General features: G+C 31.6%; 1 protein-coding gene across 1 annotated transcript in view; it reads right to left on the bottom strand.

The window, feature by feature from the left end:
- Positions 1-24,924, bottom strand: part of LOC143247921 (uncharacterized) — a 61,060-nt gene that overhangs the window by 24,565 nt on the left and 11,571 nt on the right. Inside the window, exons 5-16 of the mRNA XM_076496470.1 lie at positions 23,408-23,518; positions 22,205-22,276; positions 21,139-21,230; positions 17,929-18,026; positions 17,691-17,845; positions 12,940-13,800; positions 12,290-12,719; positions 11,792-12,159; positions 9,009-9,768; positions 7,822-8,033; positions 3,573-3,798; positions 156-1,129 (exon numbers count right to left, since the gene is read on the bottom strand). Coding sequence (XP_076352585.1) covers positions 156-1,129; positions 3,573-3,798; positions 7,822-8,033; positions 9,009-9,768; positions 11,792-12,159; positions 12,290-12,719; positions 12,940-13,800; positions 17,691-17,845; positions 17,929-18,026; positions 21,139-21,230; positions 22,205-22,276; positions 23,408-23,518 — 4,359 coding nt within the window. The remainder of the gene's footprint in view (positions 1-155; positions 1,130-3,572; positions 3,799-7,821; positions 8,034-9,008; positions 9,769-11,791; positions 12,160-12,289; positions 12,720-12,939; positions 13,801-17,690; positions 17,846-17,928; positions 18,027-21,138; positions 21,231-22,204; positions 22,277-23,407; positions 23,519-24,924) is intronic.

Below are 24,924 nucleotides of genomic sequence, written 5' to 3' on the forward strand. Positions count from 1 at the left end.
TTATAAAAATGCTGCACAAGTAAGCTTTACAAAAGAAAACCAACAATATTTAAAACCGTTATAGATAAATACACTAAAATGATAAGCAGACAACTGATGAGCATGCGTAATACTTTTGCATTAAAAAAACATAATACATATTTTTACATTTTTACCTGTGTCGTAATATACTTGGTGGCATGTTCTGGACTAAACATGTGTTCCTGCAGTTCACTTTCACTTCCAAAAACCATGTCACACATGCTGCAAAAGCTTTCGGACTTCTGATTATGACGAAGAGCATGACGTTGAAAGGCTGCTGGACTACGGAAGGTTCGCTTGCATTCACTTATAATACATTGGAACCGTTTAACCAGTTTGTGAACATTATGCATGTGCATGTAGTAAAGTGGGTAACTTTTAATAACAGCATCACAAAGATGACAAAAATACCCAACTTTAGCTGGAAATCCCAACTCGGCTAGTTCCTTATCTGTTGGAAGATCCTGGATAACAATTAATCGATTCTTGTCTTGTTCTTGTTTGACTGAATTTAGTGGAGCATCTTCAGCAGTCTCCATATCATCACTGGTTCTTAGAACGTTATCAGATGCAGCAGCTAAATTCTGGTTACTAAGGGTCTGGTTGTTCAGACCCAGTTCTTCAACTGTGCCAGTTATCAGAGATTGTTGATTACTGACAATGTCACTGTTAACAGGCAGTTTATCAGCTACATTTTCACTGGAAAGAGTCTGTTGGATAATCAAACCTTCAGTACTCACTGGCTGTTGGTCAGATTCTTTATCAGTGGCCAAAGAACTTTGTTCACTTAAGTTTTCTATATTTAGAGATGAATGACCATCAAGTTGACCAGTAGTTACACAAATCTGAGTGTTCAAGTTTTCAGAATTTACTTCTTGCTGATCATCTGAGTTTGTAAAAAATAATGAATCATGGTCAGTTTCATGATTATCATCAGAGGCACTAATGTTTTCTTGCTGCTGGTTAATTAAGGTAGACTGGACTACACCCTGGTCCTCGACAAAGTGTGTAACTTCAGCAACTATGTGACTAGACTGAGAGTCATCTGTCTCCCTAAAAATTTCACTTTGTAGAATTTCACTGTCCTGACTGTTTCCACTGGCAAGTTCTGGAATATTTAAAATACTTCAAAAGTGCTAAAAATACATAAATTTGATTTTATATATATGCAGATAAAATTAATACTGATAAAGTTAAATAAATTGAGTTAAAACAAAAGCAAAAGGAAGAACTGTACTAAAAACAGCATATCCAATCAAATATTGTTCACCCTATTACACAGATTCCCATATTCTGTAATTGGGTGAACAGTATTTAGAACAGCACATATGAAACACCTTTTGCTATTACATTTTATATTATACTCTTCAAAAAAAGAAACGCAAATTTGTTATGAGACAAATTGTTAACAAGTTTATTCTGGGTAGTTCTGTATGACATGTGTGAAACTTAGTACATTCACTGCTAAACATCCAAAGTCTGCATAGGCGAAGTCCACGCTCACTAATCGTCAATAAGGAGTATGACCCCCGTGACCATCAATAACTGCTTGGCATCTACTGCCCATGGAAGCAATGAGATGACGAATCACATCCTATGGAATGGCTGTCCACTCAGCCTGCAAAGCTGCTGCAAGCTGAGGTAGAGTCTGAGGTTGAGGTTGTTGCCGTCGCAGACATTGGTCCAACTCGTTCCAAAGATGTTCGATGGGGTTTAAATCTGGTGATCTGGAGGGCCAGGGAAGAACGTTGATGTTGTGGTGTCTCAAGAAGACAGTGGTGAGTCGGTCTGTGTGAGGACGGGCGTTGTCATGTTGAAAACGTCGTTGACGTTCACCATGATGGGTTGCACATGGGGTCTAAGAATCTTGTCGACGTATCGTTGAGCCACAAGATTCCCTCGAATGTGCAAAAGGTCTGTTCTGGCATTGCAGGCAATGGCAGCCCACATCATGATGCTGCCACCACCAAATCTGTCAACATCCTGCACACAGTTTGCTGCAAAACGTTCACCTCAGCGACGATAAACACGGGTACTTCCATCCTGCCTACGAAGCATAAAACGTGATTCCTCGCTGAACCAAACATGCCTCCATCGTTGATGAGGCCATACCCGATGTGCCCGAGTCCACTGCAGTCGTGCTTAACGATGTTGCTGGGTGAGGATGACGCCTCTGACTGGACGTCAAGGTCGGATTCCTGCATCTCGTAGATGGTTGCGTACGGTCTGATCGGAAATCCTACACAGCCCTGGTATGGTTGAAGCAGTAGACGTCGCAGTGGTGGTCCTATCCCGAAGGTGACGTAACCGGATGTTGCGATCTTGTGCGGGCGTGGTCACACGAGGTCTGCCAGATTGTGGACGGTCACGAGTTGATCCATGTTGTTGGTGATGATTCGATAGCCTTGTGATGGTGCTTGGGTGGATATTCACAGCTCTGGCAACATCTGATCGAGATTCGCCTGCTTCCAAGCGACCAATGGCGTTGTTGCGTTGTGCTTCAGTCAGTCTTGGTGTAACTGTATTGTGTGTCGGTGGCTTAACACTGAGCTATGGAAACCAAGAACCCGTCACTTTTATAGGGATTTTGCACATGTTGCACTTGCAGAACATGCAGATCTCTCAAACAAATTTATTGGACACGCATGCGGTTTGGTGAAAAATCCGATGTTTTCCTCCGTTTTCAAAGCGCACAACTTTTATTGTCATTTTGGTCTGACAATCAGTGCCTTAACACTTGTAGCATCACATACTTTGAGCTTGTAACGTTATTACATATATTTCTCTTTAAAATAACAAAAATATCCCTTTTGCATTTCTTGTTTTGAAGAGTATAGTTGCAGCAATAAATTACTATAATCAACTCCCTTGGCTAAATTATAGTTTCACAGTATATTATTAGTTTAAGCTATTACACTTAACTTCATAAAGACTGAACCATGGGATCCTTTAAATTAGTGCAGCATTTTTATTTTTGCTTCAGCTTGTATTTGATTATAACAAACTAACATATGTATTTGTATCATTAATCTTTTACTTTTCACAATGCTTGTTGTTTTAAGGATATTTTAGGTAGGGCAGACAAAGTAAATTTTTGATGACCATTTCTAGAAACATAAAGTAGCAGTTCATTGAAACCAAAATTATACTAAGAGACAAATTATAGTATATTGCTGATTTGTCTTATTGTATCACAAGATGATTATAATATACTCACGTATCCATAAAAGCAACTACCATAACCTAACACAATAATTGGGTAGATTATGTCTTAAATATCAAACTGACATTATTTGGTAAGCTCACTAAGTTTAATATGGCAGACTGACATTTAATACTAAACAAAAACCCTTATCACTAAATAAATATATATCATTACATGAAGCAAAAACATAACCACAAGGAGTTTTCTACTTTTAACTGTCACTAAGAGTCAGTAAATAAAAAACTCAAGATCTGATTAAGGAAAAAAATAACTTGAGTTAAATACATAACATACGCTACATAATAACTTATCATAACCTTAAATTATGGAAACTGTATTAACCAACCAGGCATTTCTTCCTCTGAATAGTCTGGAGTCTCTTTGTTCACCCACCGCATATGAACATGATGCTGATGTTGGCGACACATTCTTGCTGTTGGAAATCGCATGCAGCACACAAAACAGGTAGTTCCTTCTCCTCCACTAGATGGCTCTGATGTTTCCAACATGGGTTGACCAACAACCTCTTCAGACTGTCCAGGCGGAAGGTGATTACCTTCATCCATATGTTTCTGTATAGACCATGTACTAAGATAACTTGGGTTGTCAAAGTTCAGAAAAGACAAACAAAATGGGCCGAGGTTTTTTAGAGAAAAAAACACCCTACAATCCACCAAAATGATATAGACATTACAAGATTACTACTTGGGAAAAATGCTGCTTGAAAAGAGGTATCTCTGCTTTATTGTTATTGCTAATTATTATACACACACAGCATAGTCAATGAATTCTTATCAGATTTCAGCACAAAAAAAAGTTCATGTGGTAAAAATTGTGACTGAAAATGTCCATGATAAAACCACATTCTTTTCTTAAGTTTTGATTCACTTTTAATGTACAGTACATGAGCAACATTTGCATAATGTGAGGGAATAAAGGGCATTTGTTTTATGTTAACGCCAAGGGCATGACTTAAAGACAGATGTAATCTTTGACAATCTTTACTTATATTTACCATCCAGATCAACCTCTCAAGTATGAATCCATGGCTGAATATCTTATCAGTCTTCATAATCTATAACAAGGAATATCTGTTCAACTTTATTGTTTTGCTTCACACATTGAACATGACCATTGTTGTTAGTTATGCTTTCATTGTTTTGCTGATTGATATAGGATAGACTATCAGAAGTTATTAACATTACTGTATACTATTATTAGAAGAAGGTAATACTGTTAACCATTTTCAGACTTGTGGCAGTGGTTGTTGTTATCCTTTGATTTTTTTTCTTTTTCACAATTGTGAAATACTTAAAAAATGTGCATGACACTTAGAAAGAACTTATTAATGAGTATCTAAGTTTACATATAAAAATGTTACATACTTTGATCTAATTTTTCTATAATGTTTAACTTTTATGCCATAAAAAGTTCCAAAATTTTGTTCTGCCACATAAACAACTAAAAATATTTCATTTTAGAATTTCATTTCTTTACTTATCATAAAGTTATGTTTTCAATATCCAATCAATTCTGACTTAATTGATTTTTAATTAAATATATTTCTGAAAATTCAATTGTAGATCATAACAAAAAAGCTGCATAAACTGACAACCATTTTATCAATGACCTAAAGCCTAACCTTTCAAAATGGTGTCAGCTCAGGCTAGGCTACAATATATTTGCTAACAATATTATCAATAGAAATCAATTAATATCCAATAAATATACTTTGTTTACACTAAATTAGGGATCCTTTTATTTATGTGCACTGTTTGAATAATTGTATTGGTAATGGTTAGTAAGAATTTTAAGTCATATTTGAATCATGGGATCAAAAATGTACTCTCAATCTAATAAGGCTTATCAAATCTTATTTCTCAGAAGAAAGTTATCACAAGTTACAAACAAATATAATTTAACATGAAAACATTGAAACAAAGAGATTGTAAAAAAATACTATAAATTCCCAATTTTTGCAGTTAGTTCCAAAATGTTTAAGCTTCACACAAAATTTATGTTGCTCTTCTCTACAGAAAACACATCTAATAAATTTCTTATAAAAGCATAAGTTATTTCTCTTAACTTTACATTGACATAAACAGTTTATAACATTCTCCATTCAATAACATTTAAACTTTAACTATAGCTATTTTCAAAACTGTTTTTCATTAATAGATGTTCCAACCCTTTTATATGATGTCAACATGGATACTACTAATAATAAATTGTCAGATATAAAACAAAAATTATACGAGAAACACGATTTACTTTATTGTATTTTCAATTATAGTTTATCAGCAAATAAAAACCTAGGTTTCGTGAAGGCCAAAAAAATTCTAAATAGATATTGTTAAGTGCATTATTTATTGGTGAGACTTGAAAAAACTGCATAGAAATGTAAATTTGAAAGTTTTTATATTTTCTTTGCAATTTTGACCAAATAAATGTTAAACATATATATTTTAAAATATATTTGTGTTCAAAACCTTTGAAATATTTATAATTGTTTTTAACATTTAAATTTTAAAATTGAATAAATAGGTCTGCACTCAATACCTAAAAGGTGTTTACCATGCATAATATAAAACATATTTTTTTCGTGAAGTATTTTTAATAAACTGAAATATAGATTTGTCGATTAATATACTGAGTATTTATTTTGAACAGTCCATCAATAAAGTAATTTTACTGACTTTAAACATCTCAAACTTCCTTTGTGTAATCCCTAAAAACCTCCTAAATACATTTCAAATGTTTTTTCTTTCAGTAAAAACTTTACATTTTATCTGTTATTTTCTTTATCCTTGTTAAAAATGGGATCAGTCAATTTGACCAACCCCACAATCACCAAATAAAAAATCAAAATAAATCTAAATTACCCTTTTCTTCTTTCTAGAATAACTTCAAGTTGTAACATGGAACTATATTTATTTATCCTTAGAAGTTTTAAGCTTGTAAAAGTATACATCTATTTATAATTAACTTTTATTGTTTTATTACCCTTTTGATTGCCTTTAAAACCAAGTTAACTACTATCCTCATTATAATAAGTTGTAAATACTATGGTCAGGTGCAACTCATGTTACACTATTGAATTACATTATATACAATGCTTCTCAAGTGCATACCTCATAAAACATTTCTATTATATTATTATTTATTTTACCTAATCCTAACTAACCTAAAAAAAATCTTTATTTTACATTTGAGTTACTTTTATAATAGTAAATAAAAAATAAACATGAAAAACAAGAAATAAAAGCACTTTTTTCTTTCTATTGATAATCAAGGATATTTAAGCCTACTTTTTTTTGTGCTAACTGTAGTAATGCACTAAATAATTTGTTTTTACTTTAAATAATTCATTAATGAAAACAGACTAATAACATGCAAAATGTAGAAAATTTTCCCTAACTCTCACAATTTTTCTGGCTTTCTAACTATCTGATAAGAGCCATTACAAATTCATACAACATTGTTTGTACTCTGAGTGAAATTGACTATCATCTGTTCAGAACACAGAATTATGCAATATGTCAACTGATAGATGAAAAGACTGACTATAAATTGGTTATGAATAATATGTAATTAAACATCAGATTGAACTATGAACATTCATGACAGAGAAGACATGACAGGTGGGTGTGGCAGGAATCTAATTTTCTACAGATAACTTTGTAACCACAAAAATTATGGTTTGACTGAGCAATTATGATTTTATAATGGGTTGTTTATGTATAATTTCTTGCTCTTTCAAGGGCTGGTGGCAAAAATAAAGAAGACAAGATGCCTAGAGAAACATATGTCATACCAGGAGAAATTAAGAATTTTGTAAAAATATTTCCTTGTAGAATTTGGAAGTTAAAACGTGTATAGTATCAAAATACGCATTATCAGCTAAGATTCTATACAATGCTAACTGGTATAACATAAAGTAGTTTTAAAAAATTTTGAATGTAAGACACTAAAACTCTCTGTCATGAGTTTTAAAGGATACTCATGGCAAAAAGAGTTAATAATGCCTTAGTTAACAAATAACGTAAAAATGATCTTATTTTCCATATTATTCCAAAATTACAAATTTATTCATCTGGGATTTCTTTATTTCAAACATTTACTGATATACTTTTGGCAGCAGTGGTTCACAACTACAGATCCACAAGATTTTATCTGGTCTATAAAACAGTTGAAAAAAAAAATATTTTAAAATATAGCTAATGAAGCATATTGTTTTATAAAGTAACTTACAATTATTTTAGGAAGTGGTCTTTGAAATTTTGAGATCAGAACTAATTGATCTTCAGTTGAAAAAAGGTTGTGAACAACTGGTTTATAGAACACCTAGCTTTGTTTTTTTTTTATAACATATAATACTATATTTTCATGCAAAATAGTTGCTTTAACTTCATCCTTTATACAAAAACTAAAAAAGCAGGCTTAAAATCAAAGAATATATACATATATATATATACTTATTTGTTGAAAACCCAATCCTTTACCTTGACATCTTTCTATAAAAACTCACAAGAAATGAAAAACTTTACAGTAAGTAAAACTTACAAGTTTCAACCTCTTTCCAAGTACTTATTTACCTTGACTTCCTCCTCTGTTGAAAACGTAAGAGAGCAATGGTTACACTTATAAAATACATTCCCTTTTCCAACAATTCCAAATGCATTGGTTTCAGTACTTCTTGTTGTGGGGGTCTCCATGTGTAGAGATGGACATTCTGTAATGTGGTTGGTAAGTTCTCGAACATCACCACATGGCTGTAGACACTTAGCACATGACCATGTTTCAGGACCTACCAACAACCCACAAAAAATATCAATAAAACTCAAAAATAATAATAAAAAAGAAATATGAAAGAATAACTGTTGAATACTACCTAAAGAGTTACAAACCACATAAAATTTAGAATAAATATATGGAAATAATGTGTTTACAGAGTAGTTGCAATAAGATATCATACTGTGATTTCTCAAAATGAATATCTTTTTTTGTTGTGAGCCATGTGATACAATTCCTGATATTATCTCACAAAAAGTACAGATTTTATATTAAAACAAAATGTTATCGTATTTTTCCTACATCAGTTTATTTTACGTAACTTTTCTCTTGAATAATACAGAATACAGTGATGGGAATTGATATTCAGTCCCACATCATTTATCAGATTAAATGACCAACAACAAATATACTTGAAACAAGCAATGCAGAGTAGAGGGTAACATAAAGTTAAGTACTTCAACAACTATTTCAGTAGAAACAAACAGATTAATAAATAATTTTCAATGCTTTTTACTTGGCTTTATTTCTAATTCAACAGCTCATCAGCAGTAATACAGTAGTCGCCAAAGAACTTCTAATCAGGATAGTGGAAATTAGTGCAATAGTTTAATTCTCTTGAGTTCTGTCTAAATGTTTAAAATAAAGTATACAATCTTGCAAGTTATTATTTCACAATTATTATAGTGGTCTTTGTATGGATGAATTCAGAAACAATTTACACTTTTGATAAAAATGTAAATAATTATTTAAAACAAAAGGAAAGAGAACAAGGTCTTTGCATTTGAATTTAATGAAAAATTAAATAATGTTCATAATTTTAATTTTAATTAAATGCTAAAAATGTTTTTATTTTTATTTTCTGTTGGGAAAGGGAACAACCAATTATTGAATAACATCAATTACTAGTGTAACACTAACAAAATGATATTTTCACACTACCTTATGTATCTAAGTAGTACTATATTCTTCAAGCAAATAAATATATTACCTGTTTGTACAGCATGAGACAATAACATGTGACGATTTAACCTCTCCTTTCCAAGAGCATACACATGACAAACAGAACACTGTAAGTGAGGACTCAGAACATCTTGAAAATGATGCTGCTTGAAATGGCTCCGTAACTTGTTTGGTCGGGAAGTACAATAGTTACAAAAGCGGCAAACATAAGTTTGCATGTGATGAGCACTTTTCATGTGGTCATGGTGATCCTGGAACTCTAAGGAGGGGTGACCACAGATGCTACAGTAAAAAGACTCTCCGAAATTCAGCACTGCAGACTCTGGAACAAGACGAACCATCTTATCATGGGCACTAGGGTAATGAGCTCGAACTTCATTTAGAGTCCTTAAGGTGACTTCACAAAACCTACAAGCAGAATTCAGAGTGGTCTCTTCTGTAACATCAGATGGAACACAGACAAACACTATATTTTCACTGAAATCTGCTTTAGCATTATGTACAGAAAGCTCATGAATGCAATGATAGTGCTTCTCCAAGTCTGCAGAAAACCGCAAGGAATATTTGTCCCTACAAAAAAGGCATCTTAAAGTTGTCTCATTAGGAGAGAATACTTGACGAAACAAGAACATTCCCACCAGTCGGTCTGCATTTTCAGCTTCCTCCAAAGGTAGTTCACTTTCTACTAACTGAATGGTGTTTGGGAGTTTCAATGTTGATGTGTGATCCACTGTATCAAGGGTACATTCTTCTAGTATTGGTCGTATCTTGTACGGCCGCCTCATTCCCTACAACACATATTAATATAGTTTATTACATTCAGAATGGACACTTTAAATATAAACTGGATAAACCTTTTGACATTCCTTGAGGTTTCCATAAGGTTATCTCTAAACTAAAAAAAAAAAAAAAAAACTTAAGATATCCAAAGTGTGTAACCAAAAATATACATTACACTACGCTGTTCATTTGAAATACCATCTGAATGCAATTATAGAAACAACTGTATTTGCTTCTAATTCCTATTGAAATAAGGTTTTATTTTATATTAAAGAATATTTTATCTGTTCAATTTCACAAGAAAATTAATTTTTCTGTAAGAAATAGTCTTTGATTTTTTTTTTTTTTAAAGTATGTAACAGTTTCATAATTTTGTGTATTTTCATTTCTGTACTGCATGTTGGGTATACATTGGAAAAATCATTCTATAAAATGTTTCACATGACACTGTGTCATCTTTCATATAAATTTCTTATTTTGTCATGCAGTACTTAACGTCACATCTTACAAGAGGTATACAACTAACTCTCTGGATACAGACAAACCAAAGTGCACATTGCATGACCTTTTCACATAGTTACATTCAATATTAAATTAAAGTATATCATTATCATTGTGTGCTAATAATCTTGGCATCAAAACACAGTGAATAATTATGCATTAATATAATTATAATTAAGTTTGAATGTTTGTACTTTAAAAAGATATATTTATATAAATTCCAATCTTCACTTCTCTGTATCATGTGACATTTCTTTGCTCCAAAATTTCCATTTTAAATATTCTTCCCAACCTTAAGCTTCTAGGTTTGAATAAAAGTAACAATTTTATTAAAAATACTGCTAATACATAATCTAAATTTATAGCCTAAAATCTTTTCTTTATTGAAAAATAAACCAGAAAGTCAAACTTACACATCATGCCCTCCTATTACATCCTATCTTACAAAAATATATCATTAATTCTCTATGCAATTTGATATCTAATTATTTATAACCAAGAGAAACAGAAGGTTTTATTTACTGATTTCTGTATAACACTGTCTTGCTGTGATGACAGCACCTGAATCATCCAGCATAAACTATTACTACTGCTGAGATCACATCAGCCAGGTAAGAGAATTATTTTAGTCAAATTACAGCTCAATCAAGAAGCCAGTTGAATTATAATAGTTATAATGCCTTTTTGTTTTTACTTGTTACTGTTTTGTCCTTTTTATACATATTTATAAAAATAACTAAAAGGTAAAAAATAAGAAATTAAGTTGGTTTGATAAAAAACCTTAAAAAAAAAAACAAGTGTAGAATTTCTCCACAAGTGATGCACATGAGCTGTTTCTTTGCGATGCAATTCAATATTCTGTTTACTGTAACTTGCACTCTGCTCCTACCATCAGTGTAGTAGTTAGACATGATTAAAAGAGCAATGCAACAATAAAATTAACTGAAAGAAGTTACATAAATGTTAGAAGACTGACAACTTGGAATAAATAAGTGTAATTGTCTGTTACAATATGCAGTCATGCTAGAAAGATAAAAATGGTAATTTAGGTTTATTCTGTATTTTTATGTGGTGGTGACAAGGTCGGTCAAATGGACCAAGCTTGTACACATTGTTAAGATTAAAAAACTAAATAAAATATAGTTTTACTGAAGAAAAACCAAAAACAATTTTGGATATTCATATAGGAAGTTCTGTAGGATATGTAAATGAAATATGAAACTATAAAATGAAAAAGTGTATTTTTATTCTTTACACGAAAATTGCCTTTTATTTGGACTGACTGAGAAAAAAGCTTTATAAAGTTTCCTAAAAATCTTAAGTAAAAGTACTTAATTAAAAACTGGACTAGTATTGTTTACTAAAACTCAGTAAGTTCAGAGTTATAATATATAGTTTCATGGCAGTTACAAGGCTAGTCCAAATGACTAAGCTCATACATAGAAGGTTCACAGAACCAAAATTTTAAATTTTCTTAAGGAATGAATGTAGCTTATTATAGCCAGTAATATACAGAAATGTGTGTCTTACTTGTCCAAGTTCTCCTCTCTTTATTGCTTCCAGTTTATTGGTAGCTTTCTCCACAGCCTTTACAGTATCTGTACCTCTTACCTCCACAATACTAGAATCAGGCATTACCACAAAAATTCGGTTCTGCCTTCTTCCATGCCAGTTGGTGGCCCCTTCTTCTTCTGGTGGCAAGCCTATTCTTGATGTCCAGATACTCCGCTGCATCAAGGAAGGATATTTTGGTGGTCTTCCACGTTTTCTTTTCACAACTGGCTGCTGCAGGGATTCTTCAGAATCACTTTTTTGTCCTGGAGCAAACTGAGCAGCATCCTCAAAAAAACTCGTAATCATCTGAATAGAACTGAGGATATTTACGTGGTCTTCCTCGTCTTCTCTTAAGCAAAGATGCTGGCATACCTAAACGTTGCTCCTGGTGATCCTGAGAGAACCCTTCAGTGTTATCAAATGATTGTGCCTCATCCTGATTTGCTCGTTTCACCTCGCGCATAATTGACTCACTTTTTGGAGGGCGTCCTCTTCTTTTATGAGGGCCAATGATGACATGTTGACGTCTTAGACTTCTCTGTTGTCCTCTTGATCCTCTTCCTCTACTTCGGCCCAACTCTGGTCCCTGGACAACTGATATCATTACAGGTCCTGAAGACTTTGGTAAAATAGTGTCAGCTTCTAAACTAGATGTATCATCTTGTGCTTCTTCTGGACCTTCAAATTCTGATATCAGAGAAAAGCAGTTTTGTGTTTCTCTTCTTAATCCCCTACCTCTTCCTCGTCTACCTCTTTTTGGCCAAAGTCCTCTTTCATAATAATCAGCTCTTGTGTCCAAACCACCAAAACCCCGAAGATGAACTCTTCCAAAAAAAACTGCTTCTTGATCTTGGTCTTCCTCTTCCATGAACAGTAATTCCATAAAAGAAGCTAGGAGGCTGACCTTCAGAAAAAGATTTTGGCTTTCTGCCAGGTTTTTTTTTTAGAGAATTTGGAAGATTTTGTACACTGTAAAACATTCTTAGTCTGTCCAATTTGCTCAAGAAACCTTTGATTCCACGGTACTTTCCATTGTGACCTAAGAGTCCTGGACTGTAACTCTCAGGCAGAAGAAAAGAAAAGGGTTTTTGATGTGGATATTCCAATAGTAAAAGTCTATTAACCTTAGGTTTTTTCCTATGGTAATTACTATCTTCATCAGAACTATTAAAAGAAACCTCTGAAATAAAGTCATCATCATCATTTTCCCACTCACTACCTGATGAATCCTCCAAAAAGCGCCTTTGAAGAATTTTATGTTCATTGTCAGCCCAAGATTTTTCTAATTTTTTTGTATTTTGGATCCTTTGGCAGACAGACTTGATAAAATTAAGTGCAGCAAGACTAGTAGAGCGTCTGCTTCGTCCCTCAGCCTCTGATGAAGTCATCTGTTCCATATTATTAGTTTTCTTCTCACTTTTACCACTAATTATCACATTTTCGACTGTGTCAAATTTGTCTAGTTCAATATCTTCATCCAAGCTTTCAGAAATATTTGCAGTTAATTTCTGCTCAGATTTTCGTGTTTTTTTCTGTGCTAATTTCCATCCAAAAAGAGCTTTTGGTTTTTTAAATATTTCTAATCTTTTTTTAGCTTTTGTAACTTGTCCTCCCCGAATTTTTTCTGCCTCACTTTTTCTGGGTCTACCAACTTTCCTAGTTCCCTTAGGACGCCCCCTTCCCCGTTTTTTATAATTTTCTCCTTGTAAACTAACCTGTTTACAAAATGTACGTTTTATTATCTGTTTTTCCTCTCTGCTTTCAGTTCTTTTCACACTAGAAGCAGATTTATAATTTTTATGCTCCTCAGTTACAGAAGTGTTACTGGAATCTTCTGGCTCTTGTGATTCATCTTTTTTCAATAACAATTCTTTACCTTCATGTTCAGTCTCAATTTCTTTCTGAGTAATTTTAAATTGATCATTCATTTTTTTCTTTGTTGGTTCTATACCTACATTATCATTTTCAACTTCATCTGGAAATTCCTGAAAAAAAATTGTATGATTTTCAAACAGCTACAGCAGTTATTTACTTGGGTTATAAGTGTCAAAACTGTTTTCATTTATGGTATAGTATGGAGAAATACGTAAACAGCAATATGACTTAATAAAAACTTAATGTCTGTTATTATTCATAACAAGACTAAATTTCCTTTCAGCTTTTCTTCTCTGAGAAAGTAAAAGCAAAATATCAGATATTTTAAGTTTTTTTAATTTTTGCAATATTCTACCATTAAATTAATTTTCTGAGATAAGAAATCATGAGCAACAATGAGCTGAAATGTTATGACACAATAAATAATGTGAAAAGTTAATAAGAAAACAATTTGAAGGTACAAGTACATTTAAAATAAGTTTTTCTAAATCAGTTATAATATTTAATATATAACTGTATATTCTGTAACATGAAATTACAATTTAATTACTTACAATTAGGGAAGACATTTTCTACCAACAGTTGAGAAGAAGAAATATGCTTGTTCACAATAAGAAACCTTTCAATGTGTTTAATTGTTAAGTGTAAAACAAAGCATAGTACAAACGTTTAACACACACATAGCGATTACTCCAGAAATAAACTTAATATACAATCATTTCGTAACTTCTTCACATAAAATGTTATCAACAAAACCAATTTTTGATAACAAAAAATAAGAAAAAAGCTACACTGAAAATGTAGAACTGTCTTATTTTAAATAATTAAAGGAAAAAATAAAATTATTCATTTTATTATGCAAAGACTATTACTTAGTATAGCAAAAAATTTGGCACAGCTTAATTAATTTTTAAATTTATGATTTGCATTTTTGATCATGAAATTTTTGAACTGAAAATATGTTTACTTTAAAAACTTTATCTCATTCTGCTGGTAATTTATTTTATGAAATATTTTGTCCTAGCACTCTTCTTGGTATTATCTCTTGGAACTGAGGCAAATATGCAAATATTTTATAAGAACTGGTTTACTTGTTCCCTGGGGTATTGGTTTTAGAAGACTGCAAAGAGACAAAGATATAACACTACTTATGTCAAACTAAAAACTGATAATAAATTTCAGTTATACTTGTTACAACAACCTCATTTAAATGCTGTACAGATTGAGCTAGGTTTTTAAAATAACCTTAAATGAAAACTTACATATGTTAATTACTTTTCTCAAATTGCTTCAATAACCATGCACAGTTTATATGTATTGGTGAATCATATTTATGACTTAAAAATAATTCATAAGTGAGTCAGAGCCATGGTTTAAGATGCTGTGTCATCAACATGCTGTTCTTTCTTGTTAATACCACAGAGTTCGTTACATTCAGAACTTTCTGGGTAGATTATTCAGGTACCTCAAAAACCAGTTATTAAATCACACATTGGTATACCTCTTAAATTAACTTAAACACATTAGCAAAATATCAGAAAATTATTTAATAAGCTTGTTCTCTTGTTTTGAATTTCACTCCAAGCTACATGAGGGATATCTGCACTGGCTGTCCCTAATTTATCAGTGAAAGATTAGAGAGAAGGTAGTTAGTCATCACCAACCACTCCAACTGTTTTGCCAGTGAATAATGGAACTGACCATCACATTATACTCCTCTCACTGCTGAAAAGGAAAAAATGTTTGGTAGGATGGGGATTTGAACCCATGATCCTCAGATTGAGATTTAACAAGCTACCCTCAATATCTGTTTTAAAAAAAAATGTTACAGAAAATATGTAGCTCTCATTTGTTCTTTCTGAAATAACTATCACAACGTATTTTCCTTTTCTATTAAATTGAAAGGAAAAGGTTTAAGCAAGTCATAAAGTATACTTTCTTCAATAATGATCAAACTTCTCTCTAGTATTTTAAAGAAACATTCTGAATTCTCACAAATATCAGATTAACTACTTTGTGTACTAATAGGTTCCTAGAGTTTCTTAAAACAAGCTACTGTCATATATGAAGTGTCAGGCTACAAAAGCACAAATTTACCATTCTATGTCACATTTAAAAATACATTTAACATTTCTTTATATTAAAAGCTGTAGAAAAACATTACATAACCAAAACAAGATAAAAAACAGGTCTTTTAAGGTATAAAATTTCTCCCAAATCATAGATCCTTCATTTAAAATCATGTAAAAACCTACTAGAAATGAATCAATTCATTTAAAGCAGGCAAATTTAAACATCTCTTCATTTTTAAAACCATGGTGACATTTTTTACTTCTATTGAAAATTTGCTAATAATTAATTAGTTATTACATAATATTTCAAACAAAAAAAAAGGACAGAAGGATATTTGATTCTACAGCAAATGTTTTTTCACTGAACTGTTAGAGAATATATCACACTGCTCTGTTTGGCCCTGAAGAAGATCTTGATATACAATGATTAACGTGTTAATTTTGCAAATACAGCTTAAAATTTACTTGTGAAACTATTAATTTGCCCAACATCATTTCCTGGCAAATGTTTAGAATAGATTAAAAAATTATGATGTGTAATTAATTTGCTATAAACTGTGATCCTTGTATCACCAAATATTACTTGAAGATAACACAAAGAACAGACTTTCATAATTTATTTTAAACTGGAGATTTTATTTTAGTTATTACCTTACTTAAACTCAGATTGCTAGTAAGTTGTCTATAGTATACAGTTTCAACTAGTTGTTTTTATTTAAAAAATCCTGCTATAAATATTTAAATATTTTGCTTATATACAAAAAATGACTAATTTTCCATTAAGAATTTCATAAAAAAAACTGAAAGATAACTTATAAAGTAAAAGATTTTAAAGATTGTGAATAGTTAACAGATATCAAATACTTCCTTACTAAAATGCTTGTTTAAATCAATAAATAATTAAAGGAACTCATGCAGATGCTCAATACATAATTATGAGTTTTTCTCATTCATTTCATAAAAATAATGATTTATTTAAAATCTCACACCTGAAACACATTAAACATTATTCTTTGAGCACATTACATAAAAGTCCTTTACATTTAAAACAATAAAATGAAATATAGTAAAAACTGTTTTGTAATCTGTAAAATTGTTAGGTATGAATCTGGAATAAGGTAACGTAATTTAAAGCTGGAGAACTAGTTTATTAATCATGAGGCTCATTAGTTAATTACATTTATAACTGGAAACTATAACTGATTGAATGATTAATTTCCTGACATTTGTCAACTTAACTGTGTTTTTGATTAATTCATGATACCAATTGTCAAAATCAATGTTCATAGATTATTGATCATATCATGAATAGAATTAATCATATAACTCTTATGAAATGATTCATTCATATGGTTTGAAACTTATGCTGACAGATGTCTGTCTTCACATGTTTATTTTCCCAAAACACACCTACAATGTATCAAACATACAGCTACAAAACATGCTAAAATAATACACAGAACAAAATTAAGTTTATTTGAAATATAAAGGCAGGATCCCAGAGACATATCACTATATCTGATCACAGTTTCTTGCAAGACACACATTTTCTACACAAAACTTATTACAACTGCTGAGAAATTAAAATATATTGCCTGACTAATGAAAGACAACCACAGAAAGTGATAGTATAATGATAATAAAAGAAAATGTGGTAAAAAATAGCTTTACTATGCCAATATATACTTCAGAATAATTAGATTTCTAGGAAGAAATAACTTTTGACAGACCATACTGTACTATACAAATCCACAGTATGCAAGTGTTTGTGGCTACTTTTGAAAAAAGTAGGTAAAAGGATTTAGGTACTACAATTAATTCCTCCTCCCTCTTCAAAACCATGCAATTCATAGTTACAACCAATACATTTACTTACAAACAAATGTCACAAAAGTAAGCACACACTGATCTGACTTAAGTCAACTAACCTCTATATCCAGTTTAATTATTTTACTGACAGGTTCTGGAGTAACAGATCTCTCCTTTCCTTTCTTTTCTCGTATTTTTGTAATTTTGTTACTGGATTTAGCAGGAGTAGTATTTTCCATTACTTTTTTAATTGGCATTCTTAAACTTTTAGGAACTGTTTCAGAAGATGAATTCCCATCTTTAACATTTTTGACTAAAAGTTCATGAGAAACAGTCCTTTCACTTGATTTCCTGGTCAAATTCTTCCTTTTTTTCTTTCTGCTTCTTGTTTTTCAAATTCCTTAATTAAGTTTTTACTAAGGATATTCTCTTCAGGTTCCCAACAGTTTTCAGAGCTGAAATATAAATTAGCAAAGATAGTTTCAGAGCTCATACATGAATTATCAAAAATATATTTCACTGAATACATCCAGTATGTTTCAAAGGTAACTAATACATTATAAAGGTACACTGTTGGCCAAAATCTTAAAGTCAACAAACATAAAGAAAAAATATGCATTTTACCTTGTCAGACTCAACCACTTATTTGAGTAGAGCTTCGGAAGATGAAAATAAGAAAAGGGAAAATAAATAGCCTAAATAATAGCTGGTCAAAAGTTTAAAACCATACTGAAACGAAGTGTTAATCAGTAAACACGTAACGAAATTCAGTCATTTGTGTTCAGGCATTAGTGTTGTCAACATCTCCTACTGACATCTGTGTTACATTGGGTAAAAACATGGCAAAGGCTAAAAAGTTGACAGAGTTTGAACGTGCCAGAATTGTCGAGCTGCAAAAGCGAGGTCTCTCTCAACATGCTATTACTGGTGAGATTGGGCGTAGTAAAATTGCTGTTGTAAATTTCTTTAAAGACCCTGAGGGATACGGAACGAGAAATTCAAGTGGTTGGCCCAAGAAAATTTCGCCGGCGTTGAGCAGGAAGATTCGACGGGTTGTCTGGCAAGACACCAGCCAATCCTCGAACCAGATTAAGGCCCTTACGGACACAGAATGCACCTCAAAACAATAAGACGGCATCTACAAGAGAAAGGCCTTAAAAACCGTAAATGTCTTCAAAGGCCATGCCTCCTTCCACACCACGAAACTGCTCGGTTGAACTTTGGTGAGAAGCACCAAACATGGGGTGTAGAAAAGTGGACGATGGTTTTGTTCTCTGATTAGAAAAATTTTAACCTGGATGGTTCAGATGGCTTCCAACTTTACTGGCACGATAAGGATATCCCACCAGAGACATTTTCTACACGACACAGTAGAGGAGATTCCATCATGATCTGGGGTGCTTTCTCCTTCCATGGAACAATGGAGCTTCAGGTCATACAGGGGCATCAAACAGTATCTGGCTACATTGGCATGTTAGAGAGAGCATCCTTATTGACTGAAGGCTCTCTCGCTTGTGTGGAAATGACTGGATCTTTCAGCAGGACAACGCTGTAATCCACAATGCCTGCAGGACAAAGGACTTTTTTCATGGCAAATAGTGATTCTTCTGGACCATCTAGTGTGTTCGTCCAAATTGAACCCCACTGAAAATGTTTGGGGGTGGATGGCAAGGGAAGTCTATAGAAATGGATGTCAATTCTAAACAGTGCATGATCTTTATGAAGCCATCTTCACCACTTGGAATAACATTCCAGTCAGCCTTCTGCAAACGCTTATACCGATCATGCCAAAGCGAATGTTTGAAGTTATTTGCAATGATGGCCGTGCAACTCACTACTGAGACCTCTTGTTGGGCATTTTCTACCCTGTTTAGAACTTCTTTTTGGTATGGTCTTAAACTTTTGACTAGCTATTATTTAGGCTAATTTCATAGTGTTTGCATTTTCCTTATTAAATGCTAAAAGGTTTTTTATTTTTATTTTTCCTTCTCTCATTTTCATCTTTCAAAGCTCTACTCAAATAAGTGGTTGAGTCTAACAAGGCAAAATGCATATTTTTTTCTTTATGTTCATTGGCCAGCATTAAGATTTTGGCCAGCAGTGTATATCTTACAAAAGTTATTTATAGTTTTCAGAATCTAACAAAAATGTAAAAATAAAAAACATGTTGACATGGAAAATACATCAACATTAAGAAACAATGTATCAAAAAAATTCTATGTCGAAAATCATAAGTATTAAATACTGATTATAAACTAGAGTAACAGTTCTTCAAAACAAGGATTTCAATCCTGACAAGATAAGAAATCTGCCAGGCTTGGATCCAGGTGAGATTGGAAAATTTCAGTCATTGTACTTTTCTGATCCAAACCAAATGTTCTCACTGAAACAACAATTTCTGTTGAGCAGATATGTTTATTTCTATACTGTGTATATGTATTTATATAAAGATATCTGTGATTGTGTTTATACACATATACATTTCAAGGGAGGGAGAGAACACTTTATGTACAGCATGCATGTGAGTAGATTCAGGCCTAAATAGTTGAATTGATTTGTTTTGAATTTTGTGCACAGCTACTCAAGGGCTGTCTGCACTCTGAAGTGGTTAAAAACCAATAACTTAGAATGATCACTAAAAACTATTTGTTGGGCATATTTTTACCATTACACTGTGCTTGAACAATTGGTTATAATACCACAAAATTGGGCTAGCATTTTTACCACAAAATAAAGTTATCAGCAAAATTCATTGGCTCTGGCAGTACATTGGATTACTTTGATAAATATGCTTATTCTTCAAAAATCATCTTAAAATTTACAAAAAAAAATGCAGATATAATCATAAATAATACATGTTAAAGGCCAAAATCGTAACTATACAGAAGATAGTATTTTTAAACTTGATGCACTTTACGAAAAGTTTAGTAATTTAACCAACAATTATGAAATAAAACAAATTTGGCTTAGGTAGCACCTTTTTTGCTGTTACAGTTGAAAATGGTCTATAAATAAATAATCCTTGCAGATTTAAAATTCTGTAATGTTTAAAGAAATATTTTCAAGTCAAAAGTTGACTAGCTTTTACTTAATAAAATAAGTAATGTTTTGAAAAATGCAAATTTGTGATTTTATTTGAATTTTTTACTAACATATATTTCTGTCATACCATTCATAAAACATGATTCTCTAGTCTCTGCTAAGAGTTCATTGTACAGTAGAACCTGGTTATATGATAGCAGATTAATACAACACAGCATTTTACTTACAGCAAAGCCACATTGGGCTATCTGCTGTATCCACCAAGGAGAATCAAACCATTTATTTTAGTATTGTAAATCTTTAGATTCACTGCTACATTGCCAGGGGGGGAATATAACAGAGAAAAACAGTTTTAAACCACTACTTTTCCAATCACTAGATAGCCTAAACTTCAAATAAGAATGCTCTTTTTCTTGAGTTTAATAAAAAAAGTTTTCTAAAGACACTGAATCATTATGCTCACTGTGTGACTACTATATACATGTAAAGATTTTTTATTTATAAATCTTTTACAAAATTACTTACTTTGGGTATCCTTTCCATTTCAACAAGTATTCCAGCTTGCCTTCATGGAACCTCTTCCCCAGCACTTTCTCTACCTGATACACACGGTTAAACTGTGAGGCAAAAACAATGTTTGTTCTGAACTCTTCTAATAATATCACACTCCAAAGCTATCTCAGAGGTATCAGAACAGGGGGTGCCAGAGCTCTCCTCACTTTTACATATTTTACTTATATAACAACTGTAAATTATATTATTAATTTTACTGACGGGCAACCCTCAAATTCCCCTAGATTGAGCTGTCCTTGGTAGCAGAGGAAATGATTTTAGCAGCTCTTATACTTTTAATATCTCATTGTAAAATATTCATGTCTAGTCAACCACCCCACTTATCAACTCCTTCCAATACTACTGTTTATGTTACATCTGACAAAGTCATACTATGTCAAAACTGACATTCACACTTGTATAACTAAACATACACTTCTAGACACTCTCCACAAACTGCCTCACTGAGGTAAAACATCTTATTTGACTACAGCCACAAACTGACAATATCTGTAAATTATAACTTTTAACCTACTAACAATACAAGTTTTGGTTCATAAAAGAAGAAAAAGAAATATATACTATTATGTTATTCAAAAGCACAATCATTCACAAGTACAGAAAATACAGTAGCTATATTAAGAAATTCTAACTGTAAGAATATTGATCTTGTTATCTGCTCTGTAAATTTTCCACATGGAGTAGAACTGTGCCGTTAAACGTAAAATTGTTTACTTTTGTTCCATTTTTTGAGGGAAATATTATTTTATGCATTTTAAATCTGACATTCAATCTTATGTTTTTAAATTTCATAAGTCTATTAGCTTTAATCACATTAATACAACTCGTATATGAATAAAAAGTATTCAGTTAACAATTGTTGATACATACTTGCTAAATTTATACCCAAGGAACACTAAAAGGTAATTTATTATAGATTCTGACCTTTATTAAAAATGATAAATTAATCTTTATCTTAAATAAAAAATTTAAAGTAAAAATCTCAAATATTAAAGCACCAGGAGTTATGAAAACTTACTGCAACTGCTTCACAAGTTTTCAACAAACATTTTTTTTTCATTCTGCCTGGCCCACCAAACTTCTTCTTATCCTAAATAAAAACAACCAGAAACATCTAAATCAAACCATTCAATATTTTTATTTACCTCTCAAGCTTGTTGGATCACGTCTATTATACATAAAATGGCTTTTATCATGATGAACGAAATATTTTAAATAATAAATTTTATAATAAGGTCCACAAATTCGAAATCTATGTAGAAACAATTTTGAAATATAATTATTTCAGTTCAAACAAAAAAGTTACAAAAATGTCAGGTCATTTGTTTGTGCAGTTTTTAATGGTATTTTAGCCAAAAGCACACTGTGGAGAGTTAAAGTACTAAAAACCCTTTAAATTTTACAAGATGTACATGATGCATTAGAAGCATTACAACTTTTATATAAGCCAAACATTTTTTATTACAATTTTTTATTTGAAATTACATTTTTATTTTCTCAAATGTTGTGCAAAGCTACTTGAAGGGTAAATATGTTAGCTATCTAAAGTTGAAGTGATAAACTAAAAGACAAGAAATTAAGTCAACACTTCCTACCACTTAAATCAGATAAAAATTTAGTTTTCACCAATTCAGTTTTATAATTTCATTTTTCTATGAAACACCCACATTCATGAGAGGATCTACATTTTAAAAAAATTCCCACCTTTAATAAGGAGAATTAAGTTTAAATCATACAATTATAAATATTTAAATAATACAGATTGTGTCACCATTTTAATTACAATGTTAAGAATATATTACACTGCAAATTACCAATATTGTCTTTATATATGCATGAACTATAATTTAATTAAGGTTTATAGTACCTTTTGTTTTATCCATAGGAAACAACTTAATAAAAAAAAGTATTTCATAGCAGAAATCATTCAGTATTATCAGAACATGGATATAAACATACTTTCAACATAGTTTTCACACTTCAGATAAATAAAAAAATAACATTTACCATTTTCTTTTACTGTCGTTACTGGCTTATAATAATGGACAGATATAATCATGATGTTGGAACAGCAATAACTACATGCCCTCTAGCATGAAAGACCATCAGTTTCTGATATTAAGAAACTGTCACACTTCTACATAATAATACATTAAATTTTAATTGTATTGAACAATTACAGGAGTCAGTTACATATTTTCTAAGCCTAATGTCTGCTTACCAAACACATAGCACATTCTCCACAATCTTCTTCCCGCATACAACCTTCACATTCTCCACAAAACTGTGTCAAACCCTTCTTCAAAATTTTTTGTGACTTAGAGGCCGTATTCTATCAAACAGGTAACATAAAATGTTATACAAAGGAAATATTGTATCTGTAAGAGCAGTTTCACATAGTATACTTGTAGTGCAGATTTCACAGTTATCAACCCCATTTTTTACATCAATTCTCTACATAACCTAGTGAAGAAGGTTTACTGTTTCTGATAAAAATTATGTAACCATTACAAAAATGAATTTATTAAAAGTAAAATAGAAAATATATTTTATTTTACCTTAATTAATAATGCACTTTTGGATCTGACAAACAGTTTAAAAATCTCCATGGCAACTACTATTTCAAAGCTTAATTTTGATTCATTTCTATAAATTTTTTAAAATATAATTTATTAGGTGAAATGACCAGCAAAAATGTTTGGCATCTGGTTTTAGAGCAAAACTGCTCAAATGTTGTTATTCATTGTTTAGTAATCTTGTATACATGCAAACTGTGACATCTTTCTGAGTGTTTGCCTGTCTCCCATTTGAAAAGTGTGCATGCAGGCAAATCCCAACATTCACTCTTGAAATAACAGAACAAACAGGAGTAATGATGATGCTAAATTTCATTTCATATGCAGGATATTTTACTGCTAGAAAGTAATACACTATCACTCACATTTCAAAATGTAATGTAACTTGAATAAAAAATGTAGATTTATCATACATTATCCTTGAGCAGTGAGTGGGGTTTGTCATTTTATGGCACAAAAAGCAACTAGGCTATCTGCGTCCCTTGAGCAGTCCTTAGCATGACTAAAATGTTCAACAATTACTTTTCATGGTGGATGGTATAACTAACTCAGAGCTTTAACTCTAAGTGAAACCAAGAGTGCAATACAACTTTTTGAAGTCTATGAAATAATTTAAATTACTTTTACTGACACTAGGAGCTGGTAATTATCTGGTTAAGGTATAATTTCAAATTTTATATAAAGAAAATGTTAAAGTCCTGAAAATCTTATGAAGATATAAAATACATTTTTTGCTTTATTTTTGGCTTATGGATCACTTGGTTTTAACATTATTACATGTAGTAGCACTATTAAACATAGCAGCTTGTGTACTATGCTACAAGCTAAAGTGTATCTATATAAGTATTCTCTTTATTCAATAAAATCAAACTTTCTTACCTGTGTTTCAAAATAATTAAATAATAATTTGTGTAAAAACAAGGAGTTAATTCATTAGTATGTATGAAAGCATTGAATAAGGTACATATTGTTATTAATACTTAAGATAAATCAGATATATTGAAACACCTGAAAAACTGATAACCATGTAATGATTTTCAGAGTGTAGACTTTTCAAAATTACTGAGAAATGGACATGGAAACAAGAAAAATTCATTTATTACTAACTAACTGAAGCAACCCAAGTTACTCTTAAAACAATGTGCAAAAAATCTCACTGCAT

Source organism: Tachypleus tridentatus, chromosome 3 (assembly GCF_004210375.1).
Source record: "Tachypleus tridentatus isolate NWPU-2018 chromosome 3, ASM421037v1, whole genome shotgun sequence".
Classification (NCBI taxonomy): domain Eukaryota; kingdom Metazoa; phylum Arthropoda; class Merostomata; order Xiphosura; family Limulidae; genus Tachypleus; species Tachypleus tridentatus.